The following is a 17835-nucleotide window of genomic DNA, read 5'->3' on the forward strand; positions in this document are numbered from 1 at the left end:
AAAACAAATATTTGTCATTTCAAACACAAGTAGGCAGAGGTTTTTGAGTTTGCCAACCTACGTTTGCAAAAAGATGCTGTCGACTTTAAACATCGCTTCATGGTTCCAGCACGTGTACGTCACCCCATGCTACAGTAGGCTTGTAAACGTGCACACAAAGTGAAGACGGTTGTGTTGTCACCGACATCAAACTCACGAAATCTCAACTGTGTGTAGTTCAACAGTAGTACCTGGGTTAATAATTAGGACTGTGGCACAATCGAATAAATAATATATTTAATGAATTGCTTACGAGTCACTTTGACTGAATGTGTGCTTTCAAATTACCAGGCAATGTGAGGACACTGAGAATCTGGGACGATTCATACGACATACATAGAGTGTTGGTGACCTGTCCTACCCCTGAATATTGCTGGGTGCTGGCTTTAAAACAGATCATCTCGGATCCATATTTTTGTTTTGTATTGAAAAAAACTAAAATGTACAAGATTATTACGCGTTAATTTGATATAGAACCACTTCAGCCTTGATCATCATCCGGGACTTCGTCTGAGTTTAACATCACTTGTGAACAATATTTTAGTTACATGACAGTCAAAGTTGTACATGTATTGATAGAAATCCATTCCAGATTGGAGGACCGGTTTATGTAAAGATGCATATCGTTTGGCGTGTATACTGCGGCACAACAATATGAAATAGTGAAACCAGAATGGGAATTGCGATCGACCACGAGGTTTGTGATAACAGCTAAACTGGAATTGCGCTACTGGGAAGACAACCTTGACAACAGTTCCGCCGTCACGGAATGCATTTGTCATTGAATAACCTGACTATGACGACACGTTATCTTTACCCAATGAAGGCAGGTGTCTAGAGCATCACGCGAGTAGGCAACACTGAAAGTCCAGGTTTCGTTTTGAAGCTGAACAAGGCGACGGCTATATTTGGGTTCTTGTTTGTTTCTTGTAAGTAAAACATATCTACTCACTTCTTGTGATTATACTATAGTCTTCTTAACATACATTATGTTGTGCCGCTTGATGAGTGTTTACAGCTGTCTGACTTTCATTATAGATCTTTAAGCATCAGTATGAACTAAGTTGAATCTAGTGTGTGTGTGTGTGGTTATGAGGAGGAATGTAGTGGATGTAGGTCGGGTTGGGTGGGGTGTTGATAGGGAAGATGGACACGACGTCACCTTTGCAGTTATTGTCAGTTAAAGAGTAAGCATGTCAACACAGTTTCTTGTATCGTGTTGCATGTGGATACAGCTGCTACTCTCGCCAACTGCTTGTGTGAACAGCATATGTACACTCGTTAGACGCGAAGATCTGACCATGTCAAACAAGGATCATGTCCCACCCTGTAATTTTTAGATTTGGAAAGGGTGCCAAGGATCAAGCAACTTTGTTTGCAGACACTAATTTGTTTGTGTTGTACAAGTAGAGGTAGGGCGGTGGGAACGGCAGGCCATGTTGTAACATGCTACACAAGCTGGCCATGGCTGGTGGTGAAGTCATTCTATAGGTTGTCATGGCTGCCACTCTGACATCACCATGTATGAATAGCGCTTCGACATGCCTGTCAAGTGCACGAACTGCAGTGATGTGTTTCTAGAGCGGCACAGCCGGGATATTGTGAAGTCGGGTCACGCATGTCAGCTGCTCAGCTTTACAACGAATGCAACGAACACAGCTTCACACATAGCCTCTTTGCTGTGGTGGGCATCGAACGTTGAAATCCATGTTTGACATATAAATTAACTGTGTAGACATTTGTTCAAAGGGTTCTGTCGCTTTATTTAATTATTTTGTATTGTATTGAGACTGCAATCTAGATATATCGCAGCCCTTAGAAGAACATACATATCTTATTGGGCATTTATTTCATTCAAATCTACATATAACTAGATCAGTGGGTGAGTTTAACGCTGTTTAACAGTATTTCCTTTATAAGCTTATGTGGGTGGAAAGCCCGTAGTAATGCAGGCCTACTCCGTTTACTCCTTTGGTAAAACCTACGATCAAGGGAATGGTGCTGACAAACGTAGACACATAATCGCGGCGAACCTGGAATCGAACCCACAATCATAGGTTTCTGGCGTACCCAATGGACGCAACTTTTCACAGTGAATCGCGGCTCCTTAGACGGCTGAGCTACCCGTGGCCCCTATAACATATAGGAAACCCATTTCTCTATGTAAGATATTATGGGAAATAAAGGGACGAAGGTACCTACTTCAATACATTATACATGTAACTATACAACATGGCGAATTGCAATCAAAAGTAAGATTTTCGCAAGGAAGAATTTGACCAGGACTTTAAGGAATTTAAGCTATTAATGTTTCCCTTTTACTTTTTAGAACTGTACCTTCATCCCAGCGACATTCCCACACACCTGACGTCAGAAGATGGCTGCCCCCCACGTTGTCGTCATCCAGAGGAACCACAAGTTCCTGAAGGAGTTCCTTCAGGTGGACCCTGTGCTGGACGCCTTGTTGCAGGACGGTGTCTTCACACAGGAGGACTATGACAGGTGTAGACAGGCTGGGCCAGAGAAGTGTGAGATGCTGTTAGAAATATTAAAGAAGAAGGGACAAGAAGGGTTCCGGACACTGTGTGCTGTCCTTGATTCCACACAGCCGTTCATCAAACAACGGCTTGATGGAACCTCCGTGGAAGCAGGTATGTAAGTAGGATTATCATAAGCTGCCAGAACTACCAATAGCAAACAGCTATCAGTTGGTCTAGTATTTCTGTAACTGTGTTTTTTGTGCATCAGAAATGTAAAATAATATCCCGCTCTTGGAATTGGTTTAGATTGTTGTTTGGAGAACTAAATCCTGAACGTTGCCACCTACCAGGTCACCACATTAAGCCTGGATATTACACTTAGATCACAGCCAGAAAGTCACAGGGTCACACATGATTTCATTCTCTCCCACTCAACAAATAATATCTCACGTTTATATCAATATATTGCGGTAAGTCTATGACAGTACGTATGAACATAAAAAAACATTAGAAAAATAAAATGATTTTAAAAAGATAAATGCAGTACAATATGATAAGATGTCGATAAAGAGAAGTGCTATCAACCACAGATGTGCCTAGTTAGTAGCTACTCAACAGAGGAAACAAAAAGTCTTCAAACAACGAGTTATATCTTGTCTTACTGTTTTACTACACGCGCACTATTCTACTCTTCAGGTAGTTCAGATCTCGTCTATGTCAACAAGTTCAAGCTGGAAGCTCAGTACAAAAAGGAACTTGGTGACAAAGAGGACCAGATAGCTGAACTGCACTCTGTGAGTAGTCCGAACACAGTTAAAACTTGTCTGCTCATCATGTTAAGATAACCCTGTATTCAGATGAGATAGATATGTTTGAATTAGTACTGCACATGTTTTAGGTATCAGATGTGCAATGTTAGTGAATGTAAGCTTCCCGCAACTCTCCTAAACATCAAGTTTATATTACATTTTCCGAGACAAGTGAAACAGGCAAGACATGTAATAAGCTGCAATGTCTAGTTGTATTTATATGTAATGGGTGTTCAGGTATTTACTCCTCGTTCACATCTGTTGTCAGGCAATGGAAAGACTTGAGGAACAAATAAAACAAAAAGACTTGGACCACGCTGAACGGGAGGAAGCAATTAAAAAGGAGAGAGAGGACCACATAGCACAGATAGAAAAGCAGAAGGAGGAAGTAGAAACATGTAGGCTGATGTTTGCTTTCCTGTTTCAAGTCTGTCTTTTATTTGCAACTTTGATTTTACTTCTGCTGCCAGTGTTGACGTTAACACGTGCAGCATTGCTCATTACCATTGACCTGTATAGTATTATTAACCACACGATGCCATTGCTGGAGATACTTTCCCTCCACATCTACAATAAAAGATACCAAGGAATTTGTATTTTGATCAAAGAAGCAATTAACTGATGTGATCCTTGCAACTTTCTCATTTCAGTGAAAATGCAACTGTCAAAGTCAAACGATGATTTGCAGCAGAGTCAGGCAGAATGTGACGACGTGAAAAAGGTAGGAATGAGTGAGTGAGTGAGTTGGGTTTAATGCCGCTTTTAACAATAATCCAGTTATATCGCTGCGTGTCAGCTTAATGTGGGAGGAAAGCCCGAAGTGATGCAGGTCTCAGACATTTACCACTTCGGTGAAACCCACGAGCACGGGTATGGCGCTGACAAACCTAGAAACATAATCGAGGCGAACCGGGATTCAAACCCACAATCATAGGTTTCTGGCGAGCCCAAGGGACCCAACTCTGCACAGCGAATCTCGGCGCCTTAGACGACTGGGCCGCCCGTGCCCCCAGGTAAGAATGATGTTATCCTGAAGGAGATACTCGGAAATAGAAACACTGTTTCACAACTACACATGTAACACAAAAGGACAATATGAAGCAATGGTACTTGTCATTTCAGAGACTGCACGAAGAACAGCAGGCAAACGAGGCCTTGTCAGGGGATCCTAGGCCACAGTCCCCAGATATGGAAGACATTGCAGTGCAGGTCCAACATGCAGGTACACTGAGAAAAGGGACAATCAATCTCACAAACGTAAATAGTCAGAAACATAATCATAATGAGGTGGGGAGATATGGGGCTTAGCTTAGCGAATACTTGCGTGCGTGTGTGTGCATGTGTGTGCGTTTGTGTGTGTGTGTGTGTGAGTGCAGGCGAGCGTGCGTGTAAGCGTGTGCGTGGGTGGCTGCTTGTACTAGTCCTGACTAATGTTGATTTTACAGCGCTCGTCCCACGAGCCGCAGTTTAGAATGAATACCTCTATCGTACACATTATACAGACGCCGAGCATACCAGTCCTTTTTTTAGCCCCTTAATATCGAGGTCCACGCAGGGTAACAAGTACCATCTTTTAACGGCTTTTGGTCAGGGATCGAACCCCCGACCTTTCGCTCCACGAACAGACGCTCTATCCACTAGACCAAGGAGGCGGCCTAATCATGAAGAGCTCAGTATGATATTGAATATATACATCTTATTGTGTTGTTTGTTTTTTACCCCCAGGTGCTATTGACAGAATGTGCCAGTTTTCAACTCAATCTTGCTGTGATGAAAGTCAGCTTTGTCTCCTTCCCTGCCTTCATTCTGCCTGCAAACCATGCATTGATCACCACACCGCCCTAGCGAAGCAGAAGTGCCTCCAATGTCCCTGTGGTCGTGAGTTCAACATGGAACAGACTGAAGTAGATCATGTTGGACGTAATGAGGCTGCCTATGCTGCCAACGTTAAGGGAGACAAGAAATGTAACTACATCGAGGGAGATCATGACGCAAAGGCTGAGGTGTACTGCCACGAATGTGATAACCTGCTCTGCTCCGACTGTCATAAACTACATGACGTGCCGAAACGGAATAGAAACCACAGAGTGGAGGAGGTCAATCAGACAGGGAATATCCCCTTCAAGCTTTGGCTGAAGGAACCTAATTGCAGAGACCACCCTGAGAACAGGCTGCAGCTGTATGACCACACATGTAAGAAGGCTATCTGTATTGTATGTCTACATGGGACCCATAGAGATCACAAGAAAGAAGACTTGAATCATGCCCATGAGAAGGCAAAGGGTCAGTTGGAGGAACAGTTGCAGAATCAACGACGTAAACTGAAAGATGTCACAGACAAAATGGCAACTGTCAACAGTCACCAAGATGAACTGGGAGATAAACAGAGAAAGCTGGAACAAGCCATCATTACTGTTTGTAAAAGTGTTGCTGTAAAGTCCCTTCATCGACAGCGAAAACTGAGGGAAGAGGTCAAAATGAGTCTGGAGGCCCCAAATAAAACAGTTCAAGAGACACTTGACACTATACATGACGTCCATACTTCCATTGCATCCACGATAGACTATACACAGAGAACACTGGAATCTACAAGACGAGAGGAGCTCATTACTCTCACTGCTGCAATACTGAAGAAATGTGATGAAAATATGAAGAGGGAACTTCCAGAAGATGACACAAGAGATACGAGAATCCTCCTTTCCTTTCAAGGCCAGAAAGCCCTGGAGGAACTCATCGATACATTTGGTGGCATTGTCTCCTCTCTTGACTTGGATCATATTCCAGACACACAGCCTACTTATCAAGGTAGGTATATCTAAGAACATTCATGTTAAGATAATACTCAGCAACCCATTGACCAGTTTCTCATTCCACTGCTGAAACATTTGCTTAAATGCCTCAACTGCACTTATTCTTTATGGCCACATCGGTACTAAAGCATTTAATCCAAGATGTTGGTGTAACACTTATCTATAAGTCGTAAGTGACTTTGTAAACATTGCACGTTAGATATACATTACAAAAAGCCGATGCATATATCTGTTCCATATTTGTCCTCAGATCTGCTTCAACAGATACACCTGCTGACATTGAGAGAACAAGAAACAAACACGGTAATATGTTGTTTAAAAGGAAATTTAATGTATCTTAATACATTGAATGCAAATATTGTTGGAATCAATTAGAATATTCGGCTGATGAACATGGTTGGGAGTTCTATACCAGTTCTATGTTATATAATAACATCACGTTACAGTCTCTCAGATGGTTGAATGCCCACAGGTATATATTGTGGTTGTCGTTTCAGCTGCATGAAGGACGATGGCGTCAGCTTCTCCAGATTATACATCGCATCACAGGTATTGTATGATACCAGGATGGAGGTCGGAAGGAGCAGATTAAATAAATCACTTATTCTATTTCAGTCTTTATAGCAAAACATCAATGTACCTAACGCATACGTGAACGACTCGAAATGTAGGATTTAAGTAAACATGCTTAAACAATTTGAGTCAGGTAAAAAAACGTTCAAATATGTTTGTTTGTCTTCCAACAGGAATCAAGGAATCCGACTCTACTGTATCTGGATCACAGGAACTCCAGCCTGCACAGCTGACATCACAAGACGTTTATGAAGCTGTCACCAAAGTACGTTCAATAACCTCATATGAATGCGGGTCTGAATAGGTCCCCAGCAACCAATGCTGATTGTAAACAGGCGAATAGATGGATCAGGTCATCAGGCTTGTTGATAGAGTGTCATTGTTCCCCGACGGCGTTGGGGGTTGCACATAAATCAATCATCGGACATGGCCCTGATATGATTATGTACATGCCGCCGCCATATAGTCGGAATATTGCTGAGTGTGGAGTTAAACAACAAACAAAATCGTCATATCACATACTAATGATCTGTCGCTAAATCTTCAGTTGCATTCAGTAAAAGTAAATCAATCTCTAAGTTCAAATTGTCCATCCTATAAAATGAAACAGCTTACGCTAAAAACAGTCTCTTAACACCTTTGTTTCAGCTCACAATTCGAGCATGCATCTCCACTGAGACAGTACCACGTGAAATCTTCTTGCGAGGTTCGTGCAGGACAACTGATTTTAGACTAAAGTCAAAACTTTATTCGAGTTACTATCAGTATAGAAGATGCCACCAGTTCCATCTAGAGTGCTACAATATCAATTATGTATAGTAGATAGGTCAATCGCTTGGATTGTGTAAGACCGACACTATACCTAAACTACCACAAACAGATTACTCAGAGGTCAATCAATTCTTCTTTCTATTCTCTTGTTACAGTCTTTTATATGGGTCACATTATGAAATGCAGACGGGATTGTGCAATGGCAGGACATATTTCGTTAATGCAGAAACTTTTGGTATTTTTGTATATCGGAAGTGAGTTCAATACACCAACAAGTAGGGATACGTGAAAAGAAACAAACTCTTACAACGTTGTTTATTACCCAGTCAATATCAGACATTGCGAAACCCCTTACGAATTGAGAAATGTGGGGCAATAAAGACACAACCCGTCAAATACTTGGCAAATATCTGTGAAGAATGACGTCTCCACTTGGTCACGTCGCTTGTGCAGTAGAAGGAAACACATTTTATATAGCTGTTCAGTTCGTGTTTGATATTTAGCCCAAAGGATTAAGGATCTGTGATAAGATAATTACTTTATCTGTTGCATGTTGTTCATATCTTGAACGTCTTCAACATGTTGATTTAATTTGTTATAAAAACAAAGAAAAGAGCACGATGATTTGGACCTTTGGTCCAAGTGGGACTGAGGGGGTACATCCTTCAGTCGTCGAGGTTCGTGATAAACTGTTCTACTTACACGTGGCTGTATCAGATGAGCACTGCACGGAGTGTTTTGACACATGCATGACGACAACACGATATCAGCTATGTGTGTTGGTTGAAATGTAAATTATGAAACTACAACACGACTAAGCTGTGTGTTTCACTTGTGTGAGGGTGCTTAACCATTGTGTGTTTCCCTTATGTGAGGGTGCTTAACCACTGTGTGTTTCACTTGTGTTCGGGTGCTTAACCACTGTGCGGGACACGGTTGACCCAGTCCTCTGAAGCGCAACAATTCACACAAAGCTGACACTCCATGATATAACTGAAATACAGTTTAAAAAAACACACCTCACAGTCTTCTAACTGTGCAGGTCATCTGGGAAAACAAACCATATTCACATTTCTTCAGAAGCAAATGCGCCAAAGTTGTGTGTTACATTGTAATCTATACTTTTGCAGGCTTTTCTAGCACAGTGCACATCGTCAACGGGGACAGCGGTGTCACATACTTCATGTGTAAGTACATTTGAATCATAGCGACAGCAGTCCGCTCTGCCATCAGAGTCGCATCAGTAGTAAAAAAACACTTCAATGAAATTCAACCTGAATGATAGTGTGTCATCACGCACTGATGTCATGGATCCTTGCTGTCCACTACTGGTGTCTGGCTGTGTGGAGCTGGAACACTACTAAAAGAGAGGGAGAACAAGCCATGCATTCGACAGTTGCATCCCACTTGTACAGAGTGAGTGAGTGAGTGAGGGAGCGAGGGAGCAAGGGAGCAATCCTCCAGGTGTATCGTGTACCTTTGTCGGGAAACAAACTTAAGCCACCAGGGTTTTTTTCCATTCGTTGTAATAACCAGTGACCCATGAAGATCCGGGGTAGAAGAAGTATTCACAAACTCATGCCTGCAGTAAAAGGCGACTATGCTTGTCGTAAGAGGTGCGTTTGTGGCTGCTTGTACAAATCTGGACTAATACCGATATCAAAGTGCTAACTACCGTGCCGCAGTTTAACATGATTACCCCACAGTATACTGATTCCATCTTTTACTAACATCTTGCCGTAAAAGGCGACTAAGCTTGTCGTCAAAGGCGACTAATAGGATCGAGCGGTCAGGCTCGCTGACTTGGTTGAAGCATGTCATCGTATTCCAAATGCGTAGATCGATGCTCATGATGTCAATCAATTGATTGTCTGGTTCAGACTCGATTATTTACAGACCACTGTTATATAGCTTGAATACTGATTGCGGCGTTAAACAACAAAGAAGAAACTGTAATAGCCAGTATTCCAATTGCATGGAGCCGCTCAGTTGTTTTCAGTTGTTGCATTTTTGAGAAGTTTCATTCACGATTGTTAACAAAAAAAACAAAAAAAATCCGACTGTTCTCTTTAGTATTCCCAACTTAAAATAGAATCACGAAATATAAATCTTACAAAGGCAGCTACTAAATAGTGAAAACAAGTCATTCCGCCGATAAGGAACAAATTGAAAGAAAAACGTGCAGATGTAGTATTTTAGGCTATTGATCAAGTTAACTGCTAAATATAACCGCTCGCCGTTACCTGACTGTCGATTCCTACCCGAATTGTAACAATGAGATCACAACTCAATGATGATGTTTGTTTGCGAGCAAAATAGCTATTTCTAGAAAAGCGCACTTTGCTATATTTTGCGATTACTGTAAGTAAATTGGCTTGTTTTTACTTTTTAAGTATTATCACACATAATAAGTTTTCCCCCTTGTCGAGGAGGTTAATGAGACTGAGAAATATTATTACTGTAAAACACTTAATTGTGTACGTTTACGTTTATCTGTTAATATTCATCTTCAATACTGTTTCTAAATGCTGTGAAATGAGGTTTAAAGTTGCGTTCAAAATTATTGCTCTTATACAGCGACGTGCATGTACGTGTGCGCGCGCGTTTGTGGCTGCTTGTACAAATCTAGACTAATACCGATATAAAAGTGCTAACTACCGTGCCGCAGTTTAAAGGGGCACTGATCTAACGCAATTCCCCGGGACTGGTTGTTGCCTTTGTTATTGTTTTTTCCCAGTGAGTACCCGGATGTATAGCAGAAATCTAGACTTGTTCGCGCCATTCGTAAGCGCATTAGTCACTTTTATGGATACCGGTAGTAATTGGGGCGTATGGTCACATTGATCAACAAAATGAAATACAGTTTTCGAGATAATAAGGAAATGTAGGTATCTCTTTGGGTAGCATCGGTAATGGTGACGAAGTTTTGATAAGTCACTTGCTTGGGCAATTTTGCGATTTTCGTTTACACTATTTTGACTTGCAACATAAAGTAAATATTTCACCTGAGCATTGCTTTTTTATAGTGTGTATATTATTTTACTTTCAAAATGTGTAACATATTTATTAAACGTCTAAATATTTAGTTATTTTACAAATTGACTGAAAAACATTTCCATCTCTATTATTATGATAACGAATTCCAAACATTTTGATGTTTAATGTCATCACCAAGAGACTGAAAATGTTACGTTGAAAAGTACATTTCTATGTTGTTTGGCTTCTAATCCTACATAATAATCTGTTGTGATATTTGTAGGCCCTTTTGATAGTCTTAATCAATCTGGACAGATTTTTAGACAAAATGACTAAAATATTTACACATTTTATAAAGTGCCTGAGAGAATCACATTTTACAAAATGACGGTAATATATACACGCTTACAAAGGAAAAGACCTGTGAAAACAACGTCTATCACGCATTGAAGAACTTCCCAACCAAGACGTAGAAAAACAAGAACGAATTATCGGTTCAAATGAAGGAAAACAAAATGCAAATACCATAATTACAACCTACCAAATTTATGTGTATAAATTTTAGGCAGCTTCCTTGCTCGAGGAATGTATCCGTGAATATCCACACAAAGGAACAATATCCCACTCGTCTGCAGCTGTACAAAGAAACTTATTCGATGTCACGTGCCTCTGTAACAATCAAATATTTTAAAAGATATATATATCGTTTCGGGATATGATAACCCGTGTTCGTTTCTCAACTGATCACTTGGATTGTTTCAGGTGTTTCACATAGGTGTCAAGTCTCAAGGGTCGGCTGAGAAAGCCGACGTGACAACTAATTTCGTAACGTTCACGGTTCCTAAAAAATCCATTGAGTGATAGATAGCAATGACCAATCAATCAACGTATTATCAGTTAACCCTTTGAACAAAATATGTTGTTTTTACATCGGCACTTCACGCCATGATATGAGTGTATTCCCTTTGTTTTAGTAAACCTAGACATGTAAACACTCACTTTTGACATATTCACTGTGCAAGATAACAGTGATTAATCAATCAACGTATTTTCTGTTAATCCTTTGATGACTAGGAACGATCCGTTGATTTACAAAAAAAAAGTAAATCAACAGATCATTCATTTCTTGCTGGGCTGCCACGTGCATATTACATAAAACACATTTCACCTCACTTCAAACCTGTATTTAGATTGAATAATTACCACAGACACAATAAATGCCAAATAAGAACCTTTGTCAGGTAATCTAAGTGGTGCTACCACTAATTGTACCTGTAATAAATTCATTAACTGAGCATCAAGTGAATGTCGTCGATCCAAATTGCTCGGATCGATGCTCATGATATAAATCACTGGATTGTCTGCTCCATACTCGATTATTTACAGACCGCCGCCATATAGCTGGGATATTGCTGAGTGCGGCGTAAAACAACAAACCAAACAACCATCCATCTTTGAACGTCTTTTGGTATGATGCGGCCGGGTAACGAACCCCGGACCTTCCACTCCCCGCATGGACGCTCTACCATTGGACCACGGAGGCAGTCTGTTTCTGAGTAAAACACAATTTGACATATTGGTTGTAATATTGCATTTCATCCTTTTTGGACACATTATTATACTTTGTGTCAGTGCTGATGGCATATATTATGCGTAAATCCTAAATTCTAATGCGGATTTCAATATCATTGTATTGTCACTTTTAACGGCGCCATAACACTTGTCTGACAATAATTGTAAAGGTTTATAAGTATTAACAAACCCATGTATTCTGATGTCCATGCTTATCGTAAGTGTACATATGTGTATGACACTGATGATGAAGGCCGTACCTGTTGCTATGGCAGCAGTTTTGGGACGGTGGCTGGCTAGTGGTTAAAAGCGTCCGATCAACACGTCGAAGACCCGCGTTCGAATTCCCACTTGGCTGAAATGTGTGAAGCCCATTTCTGGTATTCTCCGTCGTGATATTACCAGAATATTGATAAAAGCGGCGTCGGTGTTCAACATTAGAAAACAATTCTGATTACTGATTTCTGAATTTCAGTTCTGGTAAATGGTTAAAAATTTGATGTTGAATGCAAATCAAAAGAGTTGGAATTCGCTGCCTAGATCTATATACTGAATTACTGTCATTATTGTTCTCCAACTTCTAACTCTGTTCAACTCTGTGAAACTCAGGGTCGGGTGATTGGTGAAAGAAATAACAACACAACGGCAAGTTAGTCAGTTAACATTTAGCATTGTTGACTTGTCTGTCCTCAGGATAATATAGGTGTTAACACAATGTAGATCGTTGTTATCATATATTGTTTAGTTATTTTATGTTTACGTCTGTGGGAACAGTTTTAGAAGTGGGTGTATTAAATACTGAGAATGTATTTAATTATATCCTTGACAACATCTTTAATAATCGTCATGTGACAATAATCTACATCGTGTCACAACACATGACGCGACATCCTCCCGTCCAGCGAGTGTGCTGAAACTGTGGCCAGTGATTGAAGCGGACGTAGAAGTTACCTGTTCACAGTGTCTGTTGAACACTCAAGTGTAAAAATATCGTCAAACAGGTTTTTCCATCTTATTGTTTACAAAATTGTACAAGAAGAGTTTAGAATTGCCATGATGATAGTTTTATCGTGAAATAATGTGAAAACACTTGTATATTTAGGCTGTTGTCGTCTATTTCTGATTGCTGATACAAACCAGCTCAACTACAACTTTGTGAAAAAGTATTTAAAACAGCATTCATTTGTTTATAAATGCACATAAAAATGTATGAAAAACATTTTGAATACCCACTCAAATAATTTCACAGCGTTATTGCTACTATTTAGGGCATTGTTATGTTGAAATTCACAGACAGACGAACATGGCAGTCGATCTTTCAGTGCGGTGTTTTGTAAACATTGAAACGAGGTTCACAATAAAATGACCAATTTGTTATCTGAAGTCAGGAAATTTGGTAAACTGTAAACAAAATGTATATTTCCAGGTCCTAAACTACAACTGGACGCTGCTCGAGCCAACACAGACTGCTGCCACGTAACTACAGACGGTGAGCTGGTCAACTCGCCGCCCGCCACACGACACAGCAATAGTGGCAGGTTACAGACATACATCGGCACCTGTAGCTCCACCCCCATCCCCCTTACTCCACCCCCCTCTAATGTCCCCCCTGCCCCACACACACCACGATACTGGGAGACCCACTCCAGGGTGGGTGTGGTGGGTGGTGGATGGTGGCCTGTTGTCCTGGAGATGGGTGTGGGGGAGGAGAGCCAGGTGGACAGTGGGCCGTATGTTTGTGCACAGCGCCGCTCCTGGTGTGTCCGTGTATGGAGATGTGACACACGAGGGGGGAGTTTCTGTACCAGCGTGTGTCAGCCGGGGGAGCGGGGGGAGTGTTACAGAAACACAATGTCTGCCACACGCGGCACACAGGCCACCCTCCACTATGGCGTTGTGCTGGATGTGGGGAGGGGGAGACTCGCCTTCATCGATCTCGACAGGGAGATTGTTTTGGTCAAGTTGGATGTTGAGTGGAGAGAGTCTCTTCTCCCCATGTTTACTGTTGGGCGGCCAGATCACTCAACAGTCAACATGAAGGTGGTCAGCGGGGTGGACATCACCATGACTGACTCCAAGAAGTCACTTATCTATAACGCCCTCACATAGGAAATAAAATAAACATGACATTGTGTAAACTTGTACGTGTGACATATTTATTTAAACTGTCAAATGTAATGTGATTTTATTGATTGAGGCGGACATAGAAGTTACCTGTCTATGTGTTGTTTGTTGTGTACAAGAATGTAACAAGGTTAGCTAAATGTGTTGTTTTCTACTTGACTGGTTTCTGTTGTGTACTAGAAACATTTTGCATCCTCACATGGGAATTGTTATGATTATTAATCTGCGGTAATCGATCAGTTTATCACACATTTCCTACATTTCTGGGAAATGGCACAACAAACAACTGAGTGCACAAATTCATCAAAAGTTGTTACAAATCATGAATTTGTTTACATGGTCCGTTTCTTCTCTTTAATATAATTGTTTTAAATCCCCACATGAATAGTGTTGTGCTGAAAGTATTGCAGTTGTGCCGCCACATTGCCACATTTGATGTCAGTGAAGAAATGGGATGAAAGTGATTGAAGCGGACATAGAATGTACCAGGGTACCTGTGACGTGTGTACAGAAATGTTACAAAGTTCACTGAGTATTATGTTTCTCTATTCTCAAGTCTCGTGCTGTGTGGGAAAAACACTTAGAATACCCACTGAAATGTGTTTGTTTAATTATCTGCTCTGATTATGTCAAGAGGTGACGGACACTTACGAAGGTTACGGGTAGGCATGGTGTCTCGTGACTTTAGTCTACGGACACTTACGAATGATCCCTATGCCATTTGGCACACTCGTCCCATTCCGTAATCTACAAGATACGGAGTGGTGAGGAATGAGCCGATATGGCGCGAACTGAAAAACGGCTCCAGGCGTCAGACGTCAGACGTCGAACTCGCAAGTACGCATGAATGACATGGTATTTAATAATTCGATTTTGTGACAGAAAAGTGTGGTTGGGAACACTAAGGATGACATGTTATTTCCGACACTGCTGATATACTCTCAAAGATGAGCACGGTAATATTTAACTGTCTTCTTTAACAGATTCGGATTTTACCCCTAGATGCCGAGTTATTTTTCTGACGCACAATTTTATCAATTTTAAAATTGGAAATTGTGAGAGAATTGTCTTCGTGTGGCACTTGATTTACCTCTATACAATTCAGCAGGGAGACAGAATGTAAACTTTATTATCATGCAGTATCATATCACAACTATAAAATTGATTTGAAAAGCAGACAGTCATGAAACGTGTCCAATAATTCGTTCTGCGTAAAATAACACAACAAAGTTTGAAACTTTCAATAGTTCACCTATAAAGGCACTTATAACGTGACATCTTCACTGACACCGTGAGCGGAGAAAAATAGTGTTCTATATATGGACGACATACTTATGCAATACATTTGTATGGTTATGTATAAAGGTACACATACAAAGCAAAGAATAACTTACTATTTTTTCCGAAACGTCACTTGCTGTCAAATCATTTGAACCATTAGGGGAACAGAAAGGGGGCCGCTATGCTTAACTTAACTGTAGTCTATTGTTTCCATGCGGTTCTTTTATATAGATCATCACGGTGCTATATGTTCTCAATGCTTTGTTCGCGAGTACCAAGACTTTTCTGCAACATTTATAAATATTGAAATAGTATAGTAGATAAGGTGTGTTAGTTGACATCAGTTTCGATGAAATTGTAACACAAAAAGTGACATGACAAATAGCCATGATTCACCAGACTGTGTCCGTGCACTGTGTCCCCTGATTCATCCTATTGTGTCTGTGTAACGTGGCCTTGATTCACCCGAATATGTCTGTGTAACGTGGCCCTGATTTACCTGATTGTGTCAGTGTACTGTGGCTCTGATTCACCCGATTGTGTCAGTGTACTGTGTCCCATGATTCACCCGATTGTGTCAGTGTACTGTGTCCCCTGATGCACCCGATTGTGTCTGTGTACTGTGTCCCCTGATGCACCCGACCGTGTCTGGGTAACGTGGCCCTGAGTCGCCTGATTGTGTCAGTGTTCTATGTCCCCTGATGCACCGGACCGTGTCTGGGTAACGTGGCCCTGATTTTACCTAATTTTGTCAGTGTACTATGTCCCCTGATGCACCCGACCGTGTCTGTGTGACGTGGCCCTGATTTTACCTGATTATGTCAGTGTACTTCGGCCCTGATTCACCTGATTGTGTCAGTGTACTATGTCCCCAGATGCACCCGACCGTGTCTGTGTACTGTGTCCCCTGATGCACCCGACCGTGTCTGTGTACTGTGTCCCCTGATGCACCCGATTGTGTCAGTGTACTGTGTCCCCTGATGCACCCGACCGTGTCTGTGTACTGTGTCCCCTGATGCACCCGACCGTGTCTGTGTACTGTGTCCCCTGATGCACCCGACCGTGTCTGTGTACTGTGTCCCCTGATGCACCCGACCGTGTCTGTGTAACGTGGCCCTGATTCACCTGATTGTGTCTGTGTAACGTGGCCCCTGATTCACCCGATTGTGTCTGTGTAACGTGGCCCTGATTCACCCGATTGTGTCTGTGTAACGTGGCCCTGATTCACCTGATTGTGTCTGTGTAACATGGCCCTGATTCACCTGATTGTGTCAGTATACTGTGGCCCTGAAACGACTGGTTATGTTCGTGTACTGTGTAAACAGTATATTATCCTGTGAATCTAGATAAAACAAATTGTCAACCAGATTAGTAGAAAGGAGATCTAGATTAGTACATATATCGTGTGAAATTTGATCGCACACATCTTGCATGTTCTGTAAATTATATGATCAAATAAACTTGTGAAAACATCCAAACATTTTGTTATACATTTACGCTGCATCTTTTGAAATAATTATAGTATAGGAAACTATGGTTGTCATGTTGTACAGGCCATGTTGTTATCAATTGTGTGAAAGCAATATTAAAGAGACAAACATATGTGGGGGAGAGAAATAAGCCTCAGACATTGTACCCATGTTGGGAATCGAACCCGGGCTTTCTGTGTGAAGAGCGATTGCTTGTCCTATGACGTCACTGCTTTGCATGTTCGCAGATTGTTAGTAAAACTCAGAGCGCTGCTAACATCCCCACCGAGAGAGCATAGTAACATGTTGCCAACATCTATCACATCTATAGAACCAGCTGGGGTATCGTGTAGACAGCCAAATATGATAATCAAGACACAAATGATGACCAGTGGGCCCTGGGACACAGCGCCTCGCAAGTATACCTCCAACACGGACGAGGTCAGTCGCGTGATATCCTGGAATATGCAGATTTCATAGAGTCTTTGTTCAGCAAAAATGAGATATATTCCTCGTCCTTTCCCAGATTCTCTGATCCTAACCTTTTGTAGAAGTTAATGGCGGATGTATTCCAGCCGGTCACACACCACTGCATCTGTGCACTGTGCATCCTGAAAGATCATTATGCGTTCCTTCAAAATTAACACTTGAACAACAACCAATAGGAACTATAAAATCGTATTACTACAAATGTCTTGGACAAACAATTATTTGAGAGCAAATAACTTTGTCTATTTGTTGTTTAACTTGTTTGGCTTTTAAATGTTCCGGAGACTGGAACAGATCAACCAGTGATTGATATTATGAGCAAAGTCCCACGCAGTCAGATACGATGCCACGGAATAAAAACCAGGTATCGAACCTGACCAACTGATCTATTTCGTCACATCATAAGACAAGCCTGACTGATGGGGACGTATTCTACTGGAGA

At 41.3% G+C, this 17835-nt stretch overlaps 1 protein-coding gene across 1 annotated transcript in view; it reads left to right on the forward strand.

Annotated features, from left to right (window-relative positions):
* The first annotated feature begins 906 nt into the window (after window positions 1-906).
* Window positions 907-17835, forward strand: part of LOC139448887 (uncharacterized) — a 34905-nt gene continuing 17976 nt past the window's right edge. Inside the window, exons 1-13 of the mRNA XM_071230405.1 lie at window positions 907-968; window positions 2369-2690; window positions 3216-3313; window positions 3597-3726; window positions 3979-4049; window positions 4451-4550; window positions 5054-6133; window positions 6389-6441; window positions 6636-6687; window positions 6885-6976; window positions 7360-7417; window positions 8613-8669; window positions 13457-14127. Coding sequence (XP_071086506.1) covers window positions 2417-2690; window positions 3216-3313; window positions 3597-3726; window positions 3979-4049; window positions 4451-4550; window positions 5054-6133; window positions 6389-6441; window positions 6636-6687; window positions 6885-6976; window positions 7360-7417; window positions 8613-8669; window positions 13457-14127 — 2736 coding nt within the window. The 5' untranslated portion in view covers window positions 907-968; window positions 2369-2416. The remainder of the gene's footprint in view (window positions 969-2368; window positions 2691-3215; window positions 3314-3596; window positions 3727-3978; window positions 4050-4450; window positions 4551-5053; window positions 6134-6388; window positions 6442-6635; window positions 6688-6884; window positions 6977-7359; window positions 7418-8612; window positions 8670-13456; window positions 14128-17835) is intronic.

This window comes from Haliotis cracherodii, unplaced genomic scaffold, assembly GCF_022045235.1.
Source record: "Haliotis cracherodii isolate W230 unplaced genomic scaffold, xgHalCrac1.p SCAF_7, whole genome shotgun sequence".
Lineage (NCBI taxonomy): Eukaryota > Metazoa > Mollusca > Gastropoda > Lepetellida > Haliotidae > Haliotis > Haliotis cracherodii.